We start from the raw sequence: 26,645 nt of genomic DNA, 5'->3' as shown, positions 1-26,645 counted from the left end.
GGACTGGTGATCTATTCACTGTGCCACCTAGCCACCCCACCTTGTTAGCTTTCTTTTGTTATCTTCTGTGTACTTTTTACTTTGTACTTTTTTCACCCTCCCTCACCCCTTCTCCCTCCCTGAAGGCTACAATGAGGCATGGATATATTTTCAAATTTCTTTTTTGGTCATAGCTTTCATGTAGCCTAACTATTCTTGTATTTCTCCTCTTGATCTGTTCTTCATATCAGTTGTTATTCTTATGAAATGTTTCACATTCTCTTCTATTTTTTCATTCTTTATATTTTGTTTTATTATTTCTTGATCTCTCATGACTTCACTGACTTCCCCTTGCCCAGTTCTGATTTTCAAGGAGTCATTTTTCTTCCTTAAGATTCTAAATATCCTTTCCTCATTGGTTGGTTTTCTTTTCATAATATCCTTATTTTTGTTGGATTGTTCTTATTTGTTTGGTTGTATTTTTTTTTATTTTCCATAATCTCACTCATTTGATTTTTAAAGTTTTTTTTTTAAGTTCTATGATTTCTTTTTGAGCAGGTGACCATGTAACATTACTTTTTTGGGGTAGGAGAGGGTTTTTTTGCTTCAATATCGTCTTATGAAGACAAACCTCTGTCTTCTCTATTCCCATAGTAGCTCTCTATGGTCGATACTTTCTCTTTTATGAGTGCATTTTTAAAATTTGTAGTAGCTTAGTTTTTGTATTCATCTGTAATCCTGGGGCATGTTGCTTCAAGCCTTAAATCCTCCTTCAGTTCTTCCTGTGACCTGAAACTGGAAGCAAGACCCCTAACCTCCTGTAAGTGCTCACAGCTAGCAGCATCTCTGCCAAACTGCTTCGGCACTTACCAGGCATGTACTGGTTCCTTCTTGCCTCTAGCATATCTCCACAGCACAGCTTGGTCTGGCATTCCTTGTCATCAGAGGTTTCCTTGATCTTCCCTCACTCAGGCACCCAACAACCCCCATTGTCTAGGGGGTAAAAGTTACTGTGGTTGGGACTGAGGCAGCCTCCCCAGCCAGCTAACACCAGGACTTGCTTTTTGTGTGTGGTCTAAGTGGATCTAGGACCTAGCCTGGAGGTATTTACTCTTCACATGGACCAAACCTTGTCCTGGGATTTTTCTTCAGATCTTCTGTTGTCCCAGGAGGACTCCTGTTCTGCCCCTGCTCTTATTTCTTTTTTTTTTTTTTGGTCTTTATTAATTTGTTTGTTTATTTTTAGTTTACATGATTCAGTTCCACAATCCCTTGAGTTTCAAATTTTTCCCCTCCTCTCCCCCTCCCCCATGGCAGCATGCAATCAAGTATAGAATCTGCAAATACTTTCACATTAGAAGGATCAGTACCAATGCAATGAACAGTGTAAAAAAGGAAACAAAACCAAACAAGAAAAAGAAAGAGAGCAGGTAGTTTGCTTCAATCTGCATTCAAACTCTGTAGCTCTTTCCTTGAATATAGACATCTCTTTTGATCATGAGTCTTTTGGAGTTGTCTTATAACCTTGCATTGCTGAGAAGAGCCCAGTCTATCAAAGTTGGTCATCACACGTATATTGTGTCTGTAATTATGTACAAATTTCTCCTGGTTCTGTTCTTCTCACTTAGCATCAGTGTGTATAAGCCTCTCCAGGTAAATATGAAGTCCATCTGCTCCTCATTTCTTATAGCACAATAATATTCCATTACATTCATATACCACAGCTTCTTTAGCCATTCCCCAATTGATGGGCATCCCCTTAATTTCCAATTCTTTGCCACCACAAAAATGGCTGCTATATTTTTGTACATACGGGTCTTCCTCCCACTTCTATGATCTCTTTGGGGTACCACCCTAGAAGTGGTATTGCTGGGTCAAAGGATATAAAATTATTTATAGCCCTTTGGGCATAGTTCCAGATTGCTCTCCAGAATGGTGGAATCAGTTCACAACTTCACCAATAATGATTTTTTCCACATCTTCTCTAGCATTTGTCATTTTCCTGTTTTGTTATCTTAGCCAATCTGACTGAGATGTGGTGCCTCAGAGTTGTTTTGATTTGCATTTCTCTAATCAATAGTGATTTAGAGCTTTTTTTCATATACTTAGAGATATCTTTAATTTCTTCCTCTGAAAATGTCTGTTCATGTCCTTTGACCATTTATCAGTTGGGGAATGACTTGTATTTTTATAGATTTGACTCAGTTCTCTGTATATTTTAGAAATGAGGCCTTTATCAGAGACACTGGTTATAAAAATTCTTTCCCAATTTTCCTCTTCCCTCTTAAGCTTGGTTATGTTGGCTTTGTTTGTATGGAAACTTTTCAATTTAATGTTATCAAAATCATCGATTTTGCATTTTATAATGCTCTCTAACTCTTGTACTTTTATTTCTTTTTACAGCTCAATATTCACCCCGAGGTGCTATTTCATCTCTTTTGAGGGGGAAATCTTGAAAGCTTGAAATTTTCTGAGTTACTCCACATCTTCCCAGAATCCTCTCTCAATGTTGTTTTTAAAACAATATTATTTTTACTGTGTACAACATTTTCTTGGTCTGCTCATTTTGCTCTTCATTATTTTGTGCAAGTCTGTGTTTTTCTAAGATTATTGAACTCATCATTTTTTTTAACAGCACAGTATTATTCCATCAGTATCATATACCACAACTTGTTCAACCATTCCCCAATTGACAAATGTTCCTGCAATTTCCAATTCTTTGCTACTACAAAGAGAGCTCCTATAGTTTAAGAACATATAGGTTCCTCTCCTTTTTTCCCTAATTATCTTGGGAAACAGACTTAGTAGTAGTATTGCTGGGTCAAAAGGTATTATAGACAGTTTAATAACTCCTTGGGCATAATTCCATATGGCTATCCAAAATGGTTGAATCAGTTCACAGTTCTACGAATACTGAGTGTCTCAATTTTTCTACATTCCCTCCAACCTTTGTTACTTTCCTCTTCAGTTATTCTAGTCAATCTGATAGGTATGAAATAATATCTCAAGGTTATTTTAATTTGCATTTCTCTAATCAGTAATTATTTAGAGCATTTTTATATGACTATAAATTGTTTTGATTGCTTCATTGGAAAATTGCCTGTTCATATCCTTTCATCATCTGTAAATTGGGGAATGAACTCATATTCTTATTGATTTTACAAAGTTCTTTATATGTTTGAGATATTACACCTTCATCTGAGAATCTATCTATAAATCCCCTCCCCACCAGTTTTCTGCTTTCCTTCCAATTTGGCTACTTTTCTTTTATTCATACAAAACCGTTTTAATGTAATTGAAATTTTCTATTTTACACCTCACATTGTTCTCTTGCTTATTAATAAATTGTTCACTTATTCATAAATCTGATAATATATTCCATGTTATTTAAATTTTCTTGTGATATCTCTCTTCATGTCTAGGTATCCATTTTGATCTTATCCTGGTAAATGGTGTAAGATATTGGTATGCCCAATTTCTGCCAGACTTCTTTCCAGTTTTCCCAACAATTTTTACCAAATAATGAATTCTCATCCCCCAAACTTAATTCTTTTTTGTTTGTTTGCTATTTTTTGGAGGGCAATTGGGGTTAAGTGACTTACCCAAAGTCACATGGCTAGTAAGTGTGTTAAGTGTCTGAGGTCAAATTTGAACTCAGGTCCTCCTTACTCCAGGACCAGTGCTCTATTCACTGCACCACCTAGCCGCCCCTAAACTTAAGTCTTTATGCTAGCTAAATACAAATACATTACTATATTTATTTGCTGCTATAAATTGTATGTCTGTTCCACAGATCTACCTTTCTCTTTCTTAGCCAATATCAGGTAGATTTAATTATTACAGCCTTATAATATAGTTTAAGATCTAGTACTGCTAAATGTTTTTTTTTTACATTTTCTATTAGTTCCTTTGATTTTCTTGACATTTTGTTCTTCCAAATGAATTTTGTTGTTGTTGTTTTCCAGTTTAGTAAAATAATTTTTTGTAATTTGGGATGGTGTTGAATATGTAAATTACTTTTGGTAAAATTGTTTTTATTTTATTGATCCTCCCTACCCTCAAATGATTGTTATTTCTCCAATTATTTAAATCTTATTTTATGTGTATAAAAAGTTATAATGTTGCTTATATAGCTACTAGGTTTCTTTTGGTAGGTGTGCTCCCAGGTATTCCAGAGTTATTTTAAATGGGATATCTCTTACTATCTCTTCTTGCAGGATTTTGTTTACCATTTCAAATTTGTTTATCTTTGTAATGTTGTCATTATTGTTTAAATTGTTCCCCTGGTTCTGTTCACTTCACTATATATTAGTCTATCTATATCTTACCAGAATTCTCTGAAAGCATCTCTTTCATAATTTCTTATAGTGCTTTAATATTATATTACATTCACATACCATAATTTGTTCTGCTAATACCCAATTGTTGGGCATCCCCTTAGTTTAAAAATATTTTCTAGTATAAAAAAAAGATCTGCTGCAAATATTTTTGTTCCCAAGGGTCTCCTTTTTCTTTTGGTGGCTTAGTTGCAATTTGCTTTCTCCAGTGGCTAGGTCATTTCACAGCACCATCAACAGCACATTAATGTACCTGTTTTCCCATAGTAATTACAGCATCTGTTATTTTCCTTTTTTATCACCTTTATCAATCTGATGTATGTGAAGTGAAGAAAAAAATTGCATTTGTATAATTATTAGAGATTGGGAGCATGTTTAATGTAGCCTTTGATAGCTTTCATTTTTTCTTCATAAAATTTTTTCTAAAGACTACCTTTCCATGTCTTTTGACAATTTATTGTGTATTCAATTTTAACAGCAAAAATAATTTAATATAGGTTGGCAGAAGAAAAATCAAACTTACCATTGAATATGTTAAATTAAAATGGAATTTATTTCCTAGTAGAATGGATTTAAGAAACAGAATCTTTTAAATATGAAAGTATATTGTCACAAGCAAAGAAATCTAAATAGAAATGTTTACAAAGAATTAAATTGAAAAATTGGGCTAATATTTATAATGTCATAGTTCAGAAAAATCATTAGTAGTTTGACAATATCTGATGAAATTCAATTGTTAGGATTGAGAGATAAAAGAAATTTCCTTATTATTAAATGTATTATTCAATATTAATTTTTAAAATCTTATTGTATTGATTTGTTTTATCATCACCTTTGTGTATAAATATATCCTAACCTAGTACCTAACCAGGAAATTTTTGGGGCCAAACTTAGTTATTGTAATTGTAGAATAATCACCTTTCTGTTCTTTTCTTTTATGTTATTGTAGTCAAGGTATATTTTCTTTACCTTGTTCATCTTTCTCAACCACATTGGTTAATATACATATTTTGATTTTTCATATTCATAGTTTCTTTCAGTACAGTAATAGTCCATTACATTTATTTATAATAATTTATTTAGCTATTTCCTAATAGATGGTCTTTGCTTTACTTCTATTCTTTGTTGGCCAGAAAAGAGTGCTGCAATGAATATTTTGGTGTATATATCTTTGAACTGCTTGGGTATGTACATATATATATATATATACATACATATATATATATATATATATATATATTTGTGACTGTAAGAGAATGTAATCCTAATTTATTTCCAAAATGATTGGACCAATTCAAAGCTCTACCAACACTGTTGGGTCTCTTTTCATAGCACCTTTGACACAGTTTCCATCTTTTGATATCATCCCCCATTTGCTGAGTTTGAGGTGAAACCTCAGGGTTATCCATATTTGTATTTCTTTTAAAATCAATTATTTGAAGTATTCTTTCATGTGGTTGGAAATAATTTTTTTATTTTTTTCAACAAAATAAACAGAATAATGTGAAATTATAACAAACAAGATGGTACTCAAAGAAAATACATGAAACAATACCTCCCCTTCTTATTTCTGGAGGTAGAGGAAAGGATGTGTAAGTTGGCTGGACTTTTCTTATACTTTGTGATAAAGGAAGGTGCTTTCATTGAGAAATGTATGTGATGGTAAAAACAAGAGACATAAAAACATTTGTAAGACTTTCTCCCCCCACTCTTAGCCATAGTGATGAAAGTTACCAATACCAAATGAATTTGATGATAACTGCCTTATAAGTACTTTTGGTGAACTACAGAGGGCTTTATAAAAGGCAAATTACTTTTGACCAAAAGTGAAGCTAAGGAATTCATAAAACAGGTGATATTTGACCTGGAAACTGACAAATGGGTAAGATTCCAATTCGTGGAAATGGTGTATGGGAATTCAGGGATCCAAGACTGCCTTTTAAGTTTTACTTTGAGATCTTGTTGCTTCCATCTCCCTTGGATTTAGTTTTTCGTCATACCTTGACTGCTAATATATCTTCTTAGTTAATCGATTTCATAGGATCACAAAATTACTTTAATATACTACTCCCACCCTACTTGAGGATCTTTTCAACAGATAGTCTTCAGCATTTACTACCTCAATGCCTGCAGTAAGAAAGTCACTGCAAGATGTTTTATGTATCTGGGAGTTATTTCAAATGAGATTTTCCTCTTGTTATTTCCTCTTTTATTTGTTATTACTGTATAGAACTATTGATAATTTTTATGGATTCATATTGCCACTTTACTGAAATTATTATCTGTTTTAGTTTATTTGCTTATTCTCAGGAGTTTTCTAAGCTAATCCTCCTGTCATGAACAAATATGGATTATTTTATCTTTCCTTTTTAAAAAGCAACACCTATTTTTAAATGTTTTTTTCTTATATTATTTCTCACATTTATAGAACTATGTTAAATGACTGTTGCAAAAAGAGACATCTTTGCTTTCTTCCTGTATTTTTTGTTGAAGGGTCTAATGCAGGATTTTTAAACCTAGTGTCCATGAAGTAAAAAAAGAAAAAAGGTGGATAAATGCATTTTAGTGTTGGTTTCCTTTGTAATCATACAAACATGCATACACATATACACAGATATACATACATATATAATTTTATACTTCTTTCTCAATTACATATAAAATCATTTTTAACATTCATTTTTAAAAATTTTGAGTTCCAAATTCTCTTCCTCCTCCCTTCCCCTGGCCCCTCGTTGAGAAGGCAGCTATGTATACCTGTGCAGTTATGCGAAACATATTTCCATATTATCCATATTGCTGAAGACGACAGACAAAAAAAAAAAAAATGAAGTTTAAAAAAGTATGCTTTGTAAGAGCGCCGGCCCCAGCTTTGGGACAACTGGGATCAGTTCCGGCCTCAGATACTTGGTACCCACACAAAATAACTGGCTGTGTAACCTTAGCAAGTTACTTAACCCCAATTGCTTAAAAAAAAAGTATGCTTTAATTTTTATTTAGACTTCATCAGTACTTTCTCTCAAGACAGATAACATTTTTAGCCTAAGTCTTTCAGAATTATTGTGTATCATTGTGTTGCTAAGAATAGCTAAGTCATTCACAGACAATCATCATACAGTATTGTTGTTATTGTGTATTATGTTCTCCTGGTTCTGCTCACTTCACTTTGCATCAGTTCATATAAGTCTTCTCAGGTTTTTCTGAGTGTTCTGTTCATTTCTTATAGCATAATAGTATTCCATCACAATCATATACCACAACTTCTTTAGCCATTCCCCAATTTGTGGGTATCCCATCTATTTTCAATTCTTTGCCACCACAAAATACATGCAAAAAGTATTTTTGTATATACAGGTGCTTTTTCTTTTTGTTATTTACTCTTTCTGGGATACATACCTAGTAGCGGTATGACTTGGTCAAAGGTTATGCACAGTTTTATAGTACTTTAGTAATAATATCAAATTGTTCTCTAGATTGGGTGGATCAGTTCACAACTCCACTAACTGTCCATTGGTGTCCCAATTTTCCTATTTCATTTTCTGTTATACTATCCAATCTGATAGGTATGAGGTAGCACCTCAGGTTTCTTTTCTTTTTCATTTTTCTGATCGATAATGATTTAGAACTTTTTTCATATGACTATAGATAGCTTTGATTTCTTATGAAAATTATATTTTCATATCTTTTGACCATTTATAAATTGTGGAATAACTCCTTATAAATTTGATGCAGTTCTTTCTATATTTGAGAAATGAGCCTTTTATCACAGAAACTTGCTGTAAAAATTCCCCCAATTTTTCTGCTTTTCTTCTAATCTTGGCTTCATTGGTTTTGTTCATGCACACCATTTTTATCTTAATGTGATCAAACTTACCCATATTACATCCTGTAATGTTCTTATTCTCTTGTTTGGTCATAAATTCTTCCATGTAATTTTATGCTTGTGAAAAAATCATTCAATTTCTTATTTAAATCAGATGTTTGCTGTCCAAGGCACTTGCACAAATCTTTTGACCCCCTTGTTGTAACAATTAATTTACATCGCTTCAATTTATGGATGAAATTATAATAGGCAATGTATTTTATTTCTTTGCATAAATTTTATCCTGGCTATTTTTTTTGCTTCCTTACTAGTACTCATTGTGATATATATGTGTGTGTATATGTATATATATATTTGGCATGCTCCATATGCTTTGTAAGCTTGTCTGTTAAAGTGTGTATAGTAGTTATTATTTTTACCTTTGGCAAAAAGAAATGGCCTGAATATAGGCAAATTTTATTTATGACACAAACTATTGAAGCTATAATCAGGAAAAATAATACAGACAGTTTTATGGAAAATATAAAGGCTCACTCTTGTTACTAATTGTTCTGTCTGTTCTTTCAATTGAATTAATATGAATAATAGATGAATAATGAATTAATCCATAGACCAAATTGTGATGAATTAGTTGATAGTGAAATATTAAAGGACTTTTTTCTTTTGGTTTGAAACATGGGGGGAAAAGGAAAATTGAATATGGATATGATGTTATTGGAGTTCTGTTTCTTGGAACTTCCTTATAGATATGATGATAGTCATAGTAATTAGTTATTGCATAAGTTTAAAGTTTACAAAGCCCTTTGCAAATATCACCTCATTTTATCATTACAAAAACCCTTTGCAAGATGCAAATACTGATACTATCATAGCATTGATCTATAAAGGATCATAGAGATCATCTCATCAAATTCCCTGCATTTTGTAAAAAAGGAAATTGAAGCCCATAAAATTTAAATGACATGGCCAAGATCACACAACTAATAGATGACAGAGCTGGGATCTAAGCTCCTCATCAATGTGCTTTCTCCAGTACTATACTATACCTCATAAGACTAAGGAAACCAACCTTACCTACATGAACTTTCAAAATTTCTCACAACTTCCTCAGTTATTTTTGGTTGCATTTTTTTTTTTTTGGAGTGGAGGAAGTCGTAGGCACAAAATTTTTAGTTATTTTCTATACATTTTGGTGAAATAATACGTTCTTGAAGTATTTAACAAAGCATGGTGTTTTGTACAATGAATTATTATTGGTTGTATGTTTTGCAAGCAGTATCAGTTGATAATGCACTTATTCCCTTAAGCTATTATTGATTTGTAAATAGTAATACTCGTTTCCTTCCTTGATTCAGAGGACTTTCCAGTCACTTTTTTTTATCATTCTAGTGCCACTTTGATTTTTTTCTACTGTCTTATGAAGGAAATCCAAAGCTTTAGAGTACATAGAACATTAGATTTGGCAACAAAGGACCTTGGTTTGATTTGGTGTGGTTGAGAAATGCCTCTGGGCTTCAGTTTCCTCATTTATATCAGCAAATTAAGCTAAATAATCTCTAAAGTCCCTTCCCGCTCATGCTCCTATGACCCCAAGCATTTATTAAACTTATTTTCTTAATTAAATTAACTTCATTAAATATATTTCATGATATTGACAAAATGAATGTGATATGTGATCATGCTTACTTTTGCTCTTCATCTGCTACATCTTAAGGAGCTCAGGAGGGGAGGGTAAAGTGGGAGAACAACAAAGCTTTTCTATAAACTTTGCAATGAACAAAATGCTATTTTAGATCAGTTTATTATTTAGAGACAAAAGCATTTTCTGGTGAATATGTGCTATAGGACCATTTTATTAATTTCTTTTCTTTGATGGTAGAAGCATAGTCAATATATAATTCAAACTTGGGTTACAACTGAAGCCAAGCCTTTGACTGGAAATGAACTGACTCTTTAGAGAAGCATTTTCAGCTTTAAAAATGTTTTCATTTTTTATTCAATTCAACCATGTTTTCATGATTTGCCTGATGAAGACAAGATTTAGGAACTAAATAAAGATGTTCTGGTAAATTAAGCTCTTAAACTGTGTTTTTTTGGGGGGAAAATTACCATTAATGTGTTAATGCACTGTTGTGATTCTGTTTCATTCCCTTTCAATTTAACTAACTCAAGATGAAAAGATTCAATTCATTAACTCTTAAAAATAAATGTCTTTAATTTTTTTTTACTGTATCATGTATATGGTATGTATAATAGTTTAGTTTGGGGGGGTTCTCTGAATTATTTTGATATAACTATTTCTGTTGATGTTTTGTGTTGTGTCTAGACACAAACATTAGTGCTTTCTACCTTGTATTGAAGTACTGTGTATTTATATTTATTTATCCTCCTTATATTTATTCTTTATATTTTTATATTTCTCTGCCCTTTTAATGATTAAAATATTCCTGCAAGTAATAATTATATCATTCATTGTATTTATATATCACCTCTAGGATCAAATATGAAATCCTCTGGTTTCCCAACCTAGCCCCCTTCTACTTTTCAGTATTCTTATCATTTACTCATTGCCACATTGAGGTTCAGTGACACTGGCCTCCTTGCTGTTTCTTGCCTAAGACACTCTGTCTCCTGATTCTGGGCATTTTTCCTATCTGTCCCCATGCCTGTAATTTTCTACTCTACATTTTCCCATTCCCCCCAATATCTGTCTCCTAGTTTCCCTTGTCTTTCAAGTCCTAGCTAAAATACTACCTTCTATGAAAAACTAGTATCTTATCATTGGTGATTAACTCTTAATTTATCCTATCTGCATCATTTTTTTGTACATAGTTGCTTGTATGTTCTCTCCCCCATTAGATTGGGAGAGCTCCTTTGAGGTCAGGAACTGTCTTTTGCCTTTATTTTTAATCTTTTGTACTTCACACAGTGCCTGCCTCTTAAAATATTAGTCTAAGAAAAGTGCTTTCTAAATTTGAAAGTATTATATATGTGAGGAATATTATTATCATCCTCATTTCTCTGCAATAACACTACTCTCATGTTTTATCATGGTATGATAAAGCCTAGATTTTTAAAGGTGATACAAAGGCATTTTTACTAAGCTATAAGAGCTGCAGGTATGAACCTGATAACCATCCTAGAAATGTTCCGGTAGTCTCTTCACCAATTTAGCTACATGGTAATGAATTTTCTGGTTCCATATCTCCTTTTGAAGAGACTATAAAGTCATAAAATGGTTACATTTTCATTGATGGAGTAAATAATCAAAATAATACAATAACAGTTCTTTGAAGAATATTATTATTAATTAGGTTGTATATATCCTACATATCCTTGTATTCAAGATTAGTTTATTGGTGGAAATATCTGTCTTCCTCATGACCAAAAATATCATGCAATTTTTTGCCTGCTTTTCCCTATATTACTTGGGCTAGAAGACTACTTATGGCCAATCTCACCATTAAATATTCACAAAAACTTTGATTGACTCCATTTCCAATTTGGCTACTTTCCTCCTATTTAGGCATCCTTGTGACTGTTTGTTGACTTAACCTCTATTTGCCACAGTTTCTTCATCCATAAAACAGAGATAATAATTGGCTCTACCTGTCAGGGTTATAGTGAGGATCAAGTGAAAGATCTGCAGAGCACTAGTCCAGTGTCTGGCTTGTAGGAGGTGCTCTAAATGCTGTCTATGATGAGGATGAGGATGAAAGCAGAATGCACAATTGAATGTCATAAGAGCAAAAGAAAGATACAGATAAAGAAAATTAAAAGGAAAAGATCACTTTCAGATGGGAGAGATCAGGGAAAATTCATGGAATAGAGGGTACTTTAGCTGATTTTTTAAGAAAAAAATGAATTTTGATTCTCAGAGATGAGGAGAAAGTCATGTACTCCAGTGTTGCACAAGTGCACTTTGATTAGTGAGTTTTGGGCCAGAAATCGCTTTTGTATGTGTTCTAGACTAGACAGAAACTTTAATTTGAAGTCTTAGTTTTGATCACTTATTAGAGAACATGATGAGTTTTAATCATTTAATGAATAATGTTTGTCAAATTGAATAACTTTTAATGAAGCATTTTATTTTTATTTCAGCTGAAATACTACTTAACAGATATTTAAGTAACTAGAGAGAACTTAGAATTACAAAGTTCTCATGTTTATTTTTGCAGAAACTGGCTGCAGATTCAGTGTATTTGAAGTCATTTTTAGGAATTACAAGTCTTTAATCATTTGTATAGAAACAATAGCCATTAATCTCTTCTCAGAAAACAAATAATATAAGAGCTTAAAAAAACAACATCACTGGTGAGAAATAAATTACTTTATATGAGGCATATTTAACCTTTTCCTTTTCTTTATTTTATATTTTATGAGATTCTAAAAAATGAATGTGGAATCTGAACTGGGTTACGATAAAAGTATTTTTCATGAAATTTCAGCATGCCTTCAAGCTATACTGATGACAGTGCCTGTATTAATTCTTCTTTTGTTGTCACAGAGACTCCTGGGAAGTTGTCTGGAGGGCAAGAACTATGTTATAGTTCTCTCCATCCCAGACAGCACCTCATATAGTGCAGTATTATGTCAAAGGCAGTCAGAAAATATGTTGACTGAGTACATGAATGGATATACAGCCAACCTTGCTTTTTATAGTTTATAATGTTAATAACATTGCATCTCAACTTCAACTTTCACGGTACCCTATCTTTATTCCATGTGGTAATCTTGAGCTTTATGGGTTTTTTTTAATGAAGTTTATTTGACCTAAATAGCCTAACACAAAAGGCAGGGGATAAGAGCAGAACAATATCAGAAAGTCTAGCTGCAGAGTCAGAAACAATATATTTTATTAGACAGAAATTCACCCAGATTAGGACAGGATTTAACAGCAAGCAGCTATATAGACTGGATAAACAAAACAAGTGGTTCCACAGATAAGAATATGGTACAGGGGTCAACCATTTATGGCCTGTGGGCCAAAACTGGCTCACGTCTTATTTCTGAATGACCAAGAAGTACAATTCATAGCTTGCAAGCTCAACAAAAACATATAGCAAGCAGGATTTAGCCTATGGATCATAGTTTGCTGCCCACCAGCAGAGGGGATAACTGATCCCAAAGTCAGGTTACAACTGAATTTGCATGATGAATGGAGGTTCAGTTAAGGACTCTCATATTTATAATTTAGGCTGATTAGATCTTTTGACTTAATAAGATAAAAGATACAGCTTGTTTCCCAGCTTTAGTTCTGAAATAATGATGAAAATAATGATGAAATAATGAAAGCAGTACAGCTCAATTCCATTGGCAACTACTCAAACCTAGATCTCAGAATAAGACCATGCTAATTAGTGATAGGGAAACTAAAGAGGAACCACAGTGAGTCATACTTCCAGGACAGGATTACAAATTCATCCCAAAGGCAAGTAACTAAGGAAGGAACAGAGTGGGACTGGAATCAGACCCAGACTCTAGGCACAGAACAAGGCAACAGGGCTGTCATTCTTACTCCAGGGAGGGACTTGGAATCTTGGACTCAGCCCCAGGGGCCAGGGTCTTCTACAGTATCTCACTAAAACTAGATAAGGGACCTAAAACTCAGTTCCTTTGAGAAATTCAGCACCATAGTGCTATCACTTTAATCTAGGAAAGAGTATCTTGCATCCAAAGTCTGGGAGGACAGGGCTGCAGCACTATTGATTTCATCCTAGAATGGAGAGAATAGGACTAAACAACTGTCCCAAACCTGCAGAACCTTCCAGCTAGCTGACATGGCTTAAGCTCATAAACTGCCAACTACAGCTTTATCTAGGGGTAAGTCTATGAGTGAATTGCTTAGACACAAATCGGGGTTTGGAGCCTAGAAAGCACAGGAGGACCGTGATCAGAATCCTGCAGTATAGATCTCCTGAAAGCTTTCAGCCCCCCTCTCCCAATCCCTGTGTTCCTTGAAGAATGGAGCAGATACTACAAGGCAGATGTAACTATAGAGTGCCAAATAAGGAAATCTAGGCAATATGGCCATGACTGTCCTGACAAAAACATTCAGAGCATATCCCTACCTTAAAATCTCGATGAGGAGGTATGACTGGAAGAATAAGTAAACAATTCAACAAAAAAAGATAATGAGCTGTTCTGATGCCAGAGATACTTAAGATACAAACCCAGAAGAGAATAACTGAAACAACTGCAAGAATGACATTGCTTGGCCACAAGGAAATTAGAATTCCTAAAAAAATAATGTAGGCTTTATAAAAGAGTTAAAATTTACTTTATAAACAAAATAGGAGTATTAAAGGAAAGCAGCAGAAAAGAAATAACTACAAAGAAGAGATTTGGAAAGAGAATTAATGACTTAACATGAAAGGTATAAAACCTTACCCGAGTAACAAACTCTGAAAATTAGATAAACAAAATAAAAGTTATGGGACCAAAGGACAAGAAATGTAAAAAAAAAAGTGAAAGCCTTGAAAAAAATGGAAGAAAATGCAAGCTATCTCATATAAAACACCACTGATCTACTAGTAAACAGGTGAAGGAAAGATAATCTGAGAATTATTGGACTACTGGACCCTCCCTCCCCTCTCCCCAAAAAAAGAGTCCATGTATCATAGTGTTTCAGGAAACAAATGGCACTTCTCTAAGCACTTAATAAAATATAGAAAGAGCAGCTGAATGAATTGGACATACAATTTAAAAAAGAACTGAGAAATAACAAATTAAAAATCCCCATACCAAATCAGAAATCCTGAAAATCAAAGGAAAGATTGATAAAATGGAAAATAATACCATGAAACAAATAAAAGTATGAACTGCTTTTATTAAAAATCAAACAAACAATAAAGTAGATACAGCACTGGTTTATTTCAAAAATAAAGAAAACCAAATTGTCAGTGTCAAAAGGTGAATGTCATAAAGGGTGAATGCACTGCAAATAAAGAGGAAATTAATTATTAGAACTATTTGGCCCATTTATATGCCCACAAATCTGACAATGAAAGTGAAATGGAGGAATATTTACAAAAATCTAAATTGCCCAGATTGGTCATATGGTTGTCATTCTTTGTTCTCAAAAAGGACTAAAATGACATTACTAAGTTGGGATCAAGGTACAATGTATATGATTATGACTGTCCAGACCAATACAAACTCAAAAGGCTCTACCACACTTCAGGCACAAATAGTGTATATGAACATTTGGAGTGAAGATATATCTAAAAATATGTGCATCTTATGTTTGTATTTTTATTTTGCCCAGTTTAACAGAAGAGGAATTAGAATGCTTAAATAATGCTTTCTTAGAAAAAGAAATTGATAAACATACATGAACTCCCTGGGAAAAATTCTCTCTAAACCAGATGGATTCACCAGTGAATTCTACCAAACAAATAAAGGACAATTAATTAAAATACTATATAAACAACTTGAAAAAAATAGGCAAAGGAGTCCAAACAAATTCCTCTTATGAAATAAATAGGTGTTGATATCTAAATGACGAAGAAAAAAACATAAAAAAATATATAGACTAATTTTCCTAATAGATATTGATGCAAAAATTTTAAATAAAATAATAGCAAGGAGATTATAACAATATATCACAAAGATCATACATTATGACCAGTTGGAATTTATACCAGAAATTCAGACCTGGTTCAATATTAGGAAAACTATAAGCATAAATGATCGTATTAATAACAAAAACAATTGAAAACATATGATTATCTGAATAGATGCAGAAAAAATCTTTTGGCAAAGTATAACATTTATTCCTCCTGAAAATATTAGAAAGCATAGGAATAAATGGATCTTTCCTTAAAATGATAAGTAGTTTATATCTAAAGCCATCAGGAAGCATTATTTGTAATAGGAATAAGCTAGAAGCCTTCCCAATAAGATTGGCGTGAAGCAAGGATGCTCATTGTCACATAGTCAGTATTGTGCTGTAAATGCTAGTTATAGTAATAAAAAAAGAAAACAAAATAGAAGGAATTAGAATAGTCAATAAGGAAACAAGATTACCACTTTTTACAGATAAGCTGGATATAATAGAAATTTGGCGAGAATTAAATGGTGATAGAAAGGAATATACCTTTTTCTCAGCAGTACCTTTACAAAAAAAGTCCATATATTAGAGTATACACATTTTATAGTTAAATGCAGAAGAGTAGAAATATTAAATGTGTCCTTTTCAGATCATAATAAAATAAAAATATACTTAATAAGGGACATGGAATAGATTAGAATTTAATTGGAAGCTACATAACCTCATCTTAAACAATGAATGATTTTATGAACAAGTCATAGAAACAAGTGATTTTTTAAAAAGAATGATAATAATGAAGCAGTTTATCAAAACCTATGAGATGCATCAAAAACAGTAATCAGAGGAAAATTTATATATCTAAATTTTTACATCAATTAAAGGACAAGCACACCAATGAGTTGGTGTAAAATTAAAAAAAACTAGAAAAAGAGCAAATTTAAAATCTCCAATTAAATACAAAATTTGGAATACTAAAAATTCAAGGTGAGATTCATAAATTTGAATGTAAGAAAACCATTGAATTAGTAAATAAAATTGGAAGTTGGTTTTATGAAAAAAATGGACCAATGGTTAATATGGTCTTAGATCAGCTAATTCCAATATTTAAATAATTTGAAATAATAGGCAAAAAAAAGAAGTCCTATAAAACTCCTTTTATGAAACAAATATAATGCTGATACCTAAACCAGGAAGGAGAAAAGCATTATAGACCAATTTCATTAATGAATACAGATGCAAAAATTCTGAATAAAATATGAGGAGACTCCAATAATATATTATAAAGATTGTACATGGCAACCAGGTGGGATTTATACCAGGAATGTAGGGATGGTTTAATATAAGGAAAACTACTAACATAATTATATATGAGTAACTAAATTGATTAAAATAATGTGATTATGTCAATAGATGCAGCAAAATTTTTTGACAAAATACAACCCTCATTCCCACTAAAAACCCTTGAAACATAGGTATACATGCATTTTTTCCTCAAAATGATAAGAAACATCTACCCCAAACCATCAGCAAGCATTATTTATAATGGGTATAAGCTAGAAGCTCATTATCACCAGTATTATTCAGTGTTATATTAGAATGCTAGCAATAACAGAAGAAAAAGAAATTAAAAGAAAAGGAATGGACAATGAGGTTATAAAACTATCTTTGCAGATGATATGATAATATACTTGGAAAATCCTAGAGATTTAGCTAAACAGTTAGTGGAAATAATTTTTTTTTTTACCAAAGTAGCAGGATACAAAATAAACCCACGTAAATCATCAGCATTGCTATATATCACCAATAAAACCCTAGTAAGAGATTCCTCGTTTAAAATAACTGTAGATTATATAAAATACCTGGGAGTAACACCTGCTAAGAAAAACCCAGGAACTACATGAACATAATTATAGACACTTTTTTATATAATGTCATATTTAATTAATGGAAAAAATATTAATGTTATATTGGTGGACAGTGCCAAATTCTGCCTAAACTAATCTGCTTATTCAGTGTCATCCCAATTACCAAAAATTTATTTTATGGAGCTAGAGAAAATAATACAATTATTTTGGAAGAACCAAAGGTCAAGAAAGTCAAAGGAATTGATGAAAAAAATGTAAAGAAAGGAGGTTCAGTAACAGATCTTAAACTATATTATATGGTGGTAATTTTTAAAACTATCTGGTATTAACTAAGAAATAGATAAATGAATCAGTATAACAGAGTAGCCATACAGTACTCAGGAGTAAATAATTATAGTAACTTAATATTTGAGCAATGTAACGATTTCCGGGGGGTAAGAACATACTATTTAGTAAAAGTTATTGAGACAACTGGAAATCAGTCTGGTAGAAATGGGTATAGATCAATATCTTATACTATTTACCAAGATAAGGTCAAAATGGATACCTGATGTACATATAAAGGGAGATATTGTAAGCAAACTAGAACAGAGACCATTATCTATCAGACTTATGGTTAGGATTTATGAATAAGCAAGGGATAGAGAGCATTGTGTGATGTGACATCAATAATTTTGATTACATTATATTAAAAAGTTTTGTACAAATAAAACTTGTAGCCAATATTCGAAGGAAAGCCAAAAATTGCGAGGAAAACTTAGATAGTTTTCTCAGATAAAAGTCTCTTATCTCAAACACATAGTGAACTTTGTGAAATTTATAACAATAATAGTCATTCAATTTTTCAGTGAAGATATAAAAATGAAATGTAATCATATGAAAACATGCTCTAAGTCATTATTGATTAGAGAAATGCAAATTAAAACAACTTTGCAACATCACCTCACACCAATCAGATTGGCTAAAATAAAAGAAGGGGGAAATAACAAATGTTCGTGGGGATGTGGAAAAATTGGACATTAATACCACTGTTGGTGGAATTGTAAACTGATTTAGCCATTTGGGAGAGCAATTTGGAATTATGCCCAAAGGGCTATAATATTGTGCATACCCTCTTTCAATACCACTGCCAGGTCCATATCTCAAAGAAAATGAAAAGAACTTATATGTATTTATAGCAGCTCTTGTCAAAGTGTCAAAGAACTGCAAATTGAGGGAACACCAATCAGTTAGGGAATGGCTGAACAAGCTGTGGTATATGACTGCAATGGAATATTATTGCGCTATAAGAAATTCTAAGCAGGATGCTTTCAGAAAAACCTGAGAATGCTATATGAACTGATACAAAGTGAAGTGAGCAGAACCAGAACATAGTACACAATAGTAGCAATGTTGTATGATGATCAACTGTGAATAACTTACCTACTCTCAGCAATATAATGATCCAAGACAATTCTAAAGGATATACATGATGAAAAAATGCTATTCACTTCCAGAAAAAAGAATGCAGATTGAAACACATTTTTTTTTACTTTATTTTTCTTGAGGTTTTTTTTTTTGCAACATGGCTAACATAGAAATATGTTTTGCATTATTTCACTTGTTTAATTGAAATCACATTTCTCATCTTCACAGGAGTGGAGAAGGGGTTGGAAGGAAAGAGAAAATTCAGAACTCAAAGTTTAAAAAAAAAAGAATGCTAAAAATAAAAAGGCCTTATAGAAAAAAAAAAAATAAATGGCACTGCCCAGCCCTATTAGAACAAAATCCTGGCATTTGAAACCTTCCAAAATTTGCATCCCAGTTTTATTTTATATTATTTCCTCTCACAATTATCTATTCCAATTACACTGTCTTGCTACATGATGTTCAGTCTCCTAACTCATTGCCATGTTCAGAATTCATTTCCTACTCCGTACCTCTGCTTGGGAGAATCTATAGCTTCCTTCACAGCCAACTCAGGTTCCACCTTAACATAAGACCTTAATCTCCCCTGCCACCATACACATACCTTATTGTTAGCTTTCCCTTCATCTTGAAATTACTTGATATTACTCCAAACATAATTTGTACTTACGTGTGTGTGTATTGTTCAAAACAATATCAACATTTTAGAGTTATCCAAAAAAAACATTTCTATTAAAAACCTGTCTCCATGAAAGTTTCTATAGAGGTCTACCATTTCTATCTTCTCTAAGATTCTATTTACCTCCTTAACTTCTTTCTTGTTTATTTTGAGGTTAGATTTATCAAGCTCAGAGAGGGGAGATTGAAGTCCCCCACTAGTATAGTTTTTCTATATATTTTTTCCTTTAACATCCTTAAGTTCTCCTTAAGGAATTTGGATGCTGTACTGCTTGGTGCATAGATGTTTAGTAATGATATTGCTTCATTTTCAATGGTGCCTTTTAGCAGGATATAGTTTCCTTCCTTACCCTTTTAATTAGATCTATTTTTGATTTTGCTTTGTCTGAGATAAGAATTGCTACCCCTGCTTTTTTTTTTTTACTTTAGCTGAGGCATGATATATTTTACTCCAGCCTTTTACCTTTACCCTGTGTGTATCCCCCTGTTTCTGATGTGTTTCTTGTAAACAGCATATTATAGGATTATGGTTTTTAATCCATTCTGCTATCTGCCTCTGTTTTATGGGAGAGTTCATCCCATTCACATTCACAGTTATGATTACTGTCTGTCTCTTTCTCTCCATCCTATTCCCTCCCCTATTTATGCTTTTATTTTTTTCCCCTTCTCCCTTCCCCTCAAGAGTTTTCCTTTTGACCACTGCCTCCCTCAATATTCCCTTCTTATCAGCCCCCCTCTTTTTTCCACCCCTTCCCCCTTACTTCTTCCCTCCCTCCTAACCACCCCTCACCTTTCATTGCCCTTCCCCCCTCCTACTGCCTGTAGGGTATGATAGATTTTTATACTTAGTGTAGTATGTTATTTCTTCCTCAAACTAAGATTGACAAGAACAGGTCCAATGCAATGCTCCTCTCCCTCCCCTGTTTCCCTCTATTATGAAAAGTTTTGTGTCTCTTCTCAATAGAGTCCTATCCTTAACTGGTTGTATTATTCCCTCCTTGCACCAGAACCAATGAGAGAAAAGCTCATATAATGCTCATCTCCCTCCCTTCTTTCCCTCTATTATATTGTTTTTATGCCTCTTTGTCTGGCATAATTTACCCATTTCTGCTTCATTCTTTCCTCTTCTTCCATTGCAATCCATTTGTGGCCCTTAATAAGGCTTTTTATTGTCATTTTGTGTAATTTATACCCACACCCTCTATTTGTCTATAAACAGTTTGCTCTTATAAAATAACAGGGTGTATGTGTGTGTATGTGCATTCTTTCCTTATTTACCTTTCTATGTCTCTCTTTGTCTCATAATTGGAGGTTGAATTTTTCATTGAGCTCTGCCTTTTTCATCAGGAAGTTCTGGAAATCCATTATATCATTAAATGACCATCTCCTTGCCTGGAAGAATATGTTCAGTTTCACTGGTTAGGTGATCCTTGGTTGTAGCCCAAGCTCTTTTGCCTTGCAAAATATTATATTCCAATTCCTCCAATCTTTCAGTGTAGAAACTGCCAGATCCTGTGCGATCCTCCCTGTGGTTCCCACTATATTTGAATTGTTTCTTTCTGGCTGCATGTATTATTTTCTACTTTACCTGATAGTTCTGGAATTTGGCCCCAGCATTTCTCAGACTTTTCAATTTGGGATCTCTTTCAGGAGATTACTGGTGGATTTCTTGATTTCTATTTTACGCTCTGGTTCTAGCATCTCCGGGCAGTTTTCCTTGATGAGCTCTTGGAACATGTTGTCCAGGCTCATTTTTTCATCATGATTTTCTAGTAGGCCTATGATTCTCAGATTATCTCTCTTAGATCTGTTTTCCAGGTCAGTTATTTTTCCATTGAGATGTTTTACCTCTTTTTCTAATTTTTCATTCTCAATGTTTTATTTGACTGATTCTTGGTTCCACATAGAGTTACTCTCTTCAGTTTGGTTGATTCTAGTTTTTAGTCAATTATTTTCCTCGGTTAGTTTTTGAAGATCCTTTTCCATATCACACGTTTTTCTTTTTAAGGAGCTGTTTTCTTTATTGTAATGTTTTTCTAATTTTGCAATTTTGATTTTAAAAGAATTATCATTTTATGTTCTACTTCTCTAATTTGGTTTTCGAAGTTCTTTTTGAGCTCATCTAAGAATGCTTTCTGTGCTTGAGACCAGTTCCCTGTTGAGGCTTCAGCTGTGGGTGTGGAGTCAACATTTGTCTTCCTCTGAATTTGGTTCCTCCCTCTCACAATAGTAGGACTTGATAGTATGTCTTTGCAGTCTGTTTTTTACCCATTTTGAGGCAGGGCTCTAGCCACGCCCTTTCTCTAGGGTTCCCAAGCCTTTACTGTTTAAAGATTTGCTCTGGGGCAATAATTACTGTGTTTTCAGGATCAGAGATGGGGAGAGGATTGGAGCAGCCAGGGTTCACTCTGACATCCTGGTCCCTGGATGTTCAGATAAGGACTTTTTAAATTTAAATTAATTTAATTTAATTTTTTATAGATTTATATATAAATATATATAAAATAAAATTAATTTAATTTAAAAATTAAATAAATTTAAATTAAAAGGCTGTGGATTGGTAGTCCCAGGGGCTCTGCATTTGACTCTTACCCAGCTCCATCCAGTCCCAGCCCTGCAGTGATAGGCCTGACAATGGCCCTTACAGTTGGTGGATCTGATCAGGCCTCATCCAGGCCTCTGCACCAACCCGCATTGTCTTCCGAGCCTCTGCCTCTGTTAAAAACTTGTGATGAATCAAAGGCGATCCTTGCTCAGAAAGAGCAGAGAGATGTCCTAGACTAATTTGTGAGCTGGGAATCCAACTTTTATTATGTCTGCTGCTTGAAACTGTGATTCATTGAATATTTTCTTCAACTATCCTTTCTGACCTTTACTATATTATAGTATTTTTGGTATTATGTGATTAAATCTTAAACTGTGCCATTTTTCAACAGGAGATTTTGGCAAAACTTGTCCTCTTCTTTCTGAAAGTGCCATTTATGCACAAGTACTTGGTGAGCTAGAGCTTTGGAATCACCTCATTCAATCCATTTATAAATCATTTTAGAATATACTGTGACCTTGCTGAATATTTTGTTAGGCAGAAGTTGTGAGAATAATGAAATATCTCAGAAGCTTAAACAACCTTTCCACAAAACCACACTAACTTAATACGTACCATTGTCTAGTCCTGCTTGTAAAATTAATGCAAAGCACAGGGTCTGGAATCAGAGGACCTGGGTTTGAATAATTTTCCCTAAATCACATGTCTGGCCATTTTACTCCCTTCCTTGAAAAACTTCAGAAAATCCTTATTGCCTCCAGGGTAAACTACAAATGAATTAGCTTGGCATTTAAAGTTCTTTTAAATTTGCTGCAGTCCTGGACTTTTATCACATTGCTCCACTTTACACACTTTTTATTTCAGCAAAACAATCCTCTTCCCTGAGTTTGGCATTCCATCTTCCTCCCCTTTAACTTTATATAGGCTCCCGTATGCTTATAATGTACACTTTTCTCATGTTTACTTCTTAGAATCCTTGTTTTCCCAGTTCAGGTGCCACCTTAGTTGGTAGTGTGCCCTCCATCCTCAGATCAGTTTCTATTTACCAATCTATTTACATGTTGTATCCTCCAATAGAATCAGTTACCCAGTCAAGTAGCATTTATTAAGCTCTTACCATGTGCTAAATATTTTGCTGATATAAAAGCCAAAAGTAACAAAGTCCCTGTCCTGAAAAAGTTTGCATTTTAATGGTAGAGACAAGGTGAACACATACAAAACAAATAGAATATGTGTGTGTATTTATGCACATATGATAGTTTCTATAAAGCTAATCTAACCAACACATAATAATGCTTTCTAGATTTGGAACAGCAAAAATAAAAGCTGATGATTTACAGTTCATTTATTTAATTTTATTTCAGATTTAGTTGATACCACTGACACTGAATAATTAATCCTGTTTTGAAATCTAGTCTCTAGATTATTAATTATAATAGGTTCCTGGCAAAATTGTGACAGCCTGAACTTTGTAAATATTCTGCTTTGCTTTTTTAAAGTGCTAACACCATACAAATGTTGAGAGAATGCATTGTATTTTCCTTTACAATATGTTGTTATCATCCATGTAATTATTTGATGAGTTTAGAATGCTTTAAAGAGTTAAATGAAACCTTTCCTCTGACCTCTCCCACTGGATAATCAATTTGGTTCTTTGGTTTATTTCCAGATAACGTTCTTCATGCTGCTGTCTGCAGTATGTGTAATGCTGAATTTGGCTGGTTCTATTCTCTCCTGTCAGAATGCTCAACTAGTCAACTCCCTAGAAGGCTGTCAGTTGGTGAGTAATGAAATGGAGACCTTCAAAGAAAGGGCAGAGGCTTTGATTTTGTGCTGAATTCATTTTAAAATCCACATCTTTTGGTGTTTGTAGTTCTCATTTAATGTTTTCATTGAGTCAGATTTTTTGAGTTGTTTGAAGAAATTAAAGGGATTTCTAAAAATATTTTCTTCCACTTAGCTTATTTTACTTGAAAACCACTTAGGATTAGTGTAACCCAGAGTAACACAGTATAAAAGTTTGTTTAAGAACAGATGTTTTACATTTACTAAGTGATAATTATTTTTCAGCATTTGTAACGTTGATTTTTTTAAAAAATTACTTTTGTAAATCAAAATTTTGAAACATATCACTAAATTAATAAGAATTTGAATGCAAAGAAAGTGTATGATATGATTCCAAAAATCTTGAATGGATGTCAGGAGACATGGGATTCCTGTCCCTGGAATGTCCCATACCACTGACTTGCTGTAGGTTTTGAGCAAGCCACGTAATATCATTCAGTCTTTTTTTTTTTTCATTTGTGAAATGAGGGGAATGGATTTCTGCCTCATTTTCCTGATGGTCAGAATTCCAGTTGGTTTTATATTTCTGCAGTTTGTGAACCACTAAAGGCTATGCCAAATTGCTTCAAGTTTTTCCTTATAATAACCTTATAATAATTCATCTTCCTACTTTTATTGTATTCTTTCTATTTTTGCTTCCTATAGAGGAGCTTGGGATTTTGCCCCACATACATCTAGACTACTAGAAGTGAGGTTAAATGAGCATGGCTTCAAAGCTGATAAATTCCCTATGCTCTAAGAATGCATCTTAAGTACTTTGTTTTGCTGTGTGATGTTAATTATAGCTTATGCAACATTGCTCAAACTTATCCCAAAAGTGGGTAGGACATCTGTAGCAAATCTAAATTAAATAACTAAATTCTAGACCAGCAGTACTCCTGCATTGCCAACATTCACCCTACCCTGGAACTCACTGGCATATTATTGTCTCCCTTTGAGTAAATTTCTATAGACACAAACCTCTAGTTGACAGAACAAACAGAGCATGGTGCTAAAAAGACGCCAAGGTCATAGGTTCATTCCTTGCATAGATCACTTGGATTATCTCAGAAACATAACACTATACCAATAGCACTAATTCACCATCTTACAAATGCTTGTTATGAGGAGTTAGAATGTGTAAATGGATCCATCATCACAAATGTAAATATTGAGAAGTTTACGCCCTTTGATGAGAGAGCAGTAATGTAGCCTTTACATGAGAGATAGCACATTCACATTTTCTTATAAGATCAGATAGTGCATTCACATTAGATACTGTTTTACTTGAACCATAACTGTTCTATGTAGTACTAATAAGAATACTGGTTGTACTAGTAAAGGTAATAATAGAAGTAGTGGTATGGTGGTGGTGGTAGCAGCAGTAGCTAAGTGGTATAGTGCAGGGCTTCTTAAGCTTTTTCCACTCTGACCTATCTTTGTTGGCATTGCATGGCCTGAGGAAATGCACAATGTAAAGTGTCCATGCTTTTTGTTCAGAACCAAGCAAGGATACAGTGAAGTTGCCTGATACAACACAGGTGAGAGCAGCAAGAAGCACCTAGTATCCATTACATGTTTGATTTTGAATTAATTTTTTGGTCATTGCACATTCAGAAACTTTTTACTGTTGCCAATTTTTTTCTTGACCCTACATGGGGTAGCATCCCACAGTTTTAGAAGTGCTGGTAGTGGATACAGTGCTGGACCTGGAGTCAGGGAAACCTGAGTTTAAATTTGACCTTGGACACTTAATAGCTATGTGAGCCTAGGTAAGTTACTTGGCCTCTGTTTGCTTAAGTTTCCTTATCCAAAAGATGGAGGTGATAATAGCACCTACCTCTCAGAGCTATTGCGAGGGTCAAATGAGACAAAATTTGTAAAAGTGCTTAGCACAGTGCCTGGCATTTAGTAAGTGCTATATAAATGTTAGAGAGTAGTAATATTGGCAGTAATAGTAGTAGGTGCAACAGCAGTGGTAGTAATTAGCATTTGGTGATACACTTTAAAATTTGCACAGCACCTCACATATAATCTTACTGATCCTCTCAACATTTCTGTGAATTTGGTGTCTTTAATATTACCATTTTACATATGAGGAAACTGAGTCTAAGAAGGGTTGAGTGACTTGCCCAAAATCACACAGGTAGTTGTGTCTGAGGCAGCATTCAAACTCAAGCCTTTCTGACTTCAAGGCCACATTGGAGATTGTGGTTGAGGGATAAGGAAGAATGAATGTGGTTTTATGTTTATATGCCTTTAGTTGCTCATTTATGGCTGTGAGCATATATGTTCTTTTATAAATCCTTGAGTTTAGAAAGCAGTTCCTTAGCGATCATCCTGAGCCTTGATTCAAAATCCTGTAATACTGAAGTGGAAAGAGAAAAGGCCAAAAAAACCTTGTCAGGGATATCTATAATTCCTGCCCTACTCCTGAGTTGGAGGTAAAGGGCATTCCAAAAAAGGGATCCAATGAGACACCTGCCATCAGAGACACAGGATTTGAATGAAATGATTCTAGAAAAGATGATTCTAGAAAGCTTTGAACACAAATAGATACCTGAACTCTGTGCTGTAAGCTCCATTTTTTTGGAGCTCTAGGAGACGTTGCCTGTTTAAAGGTGAGAAAAAGAGC

At 33.6% G+C, this 26,645-nt stretch overlaps 1 protein-coding gene across 2 annotated transcripts in view; it reads left to right on the top strand.

Moving 5' to 3' along the window:
* The window catches only part of ENTREP2 (endosomal transmembrane epsin interactor 2), a 587,469-nt gene that overhangs the window by 337,517 nt on the left and 223,307 nt on the right, over nucleotides 1-26,645 (top strand). For both annotated transcript variants that reach the window (XM_069098432.1, XM_069098433.1), the window contains exon 3: nucleotides 23,856-23,966. In XM_069098432.1, coding sequence (XP_068954533.1) covers nucleotides 23,856-23,966 — 111 coding nt within the window. The remainder of the gene's footprint in view (nucleotides 1-23,855; nucleotides 23,967-26,645) is intronic.

Source organism: Petaurus breviceps, unplaced genomic scaffold (assembly GCF_028583685.1).
Source record: "Petaurus breviceps papuanus isolate PSGF00001 unplaced genomic scaffold, PetGlider_PUasm1.0 37, whole genome shotgun sequence".
NCBI classification, from domain to species: domain Eukaryota; kingdom Metazoa; phylum Chordata; class Mammalia; order Diprotodontia; family Petauridae; genus Petaurus; species Petaurus breviceps.
This window is presented reverse-complemented; position numbering and strand designations above follow the sequence as displayed.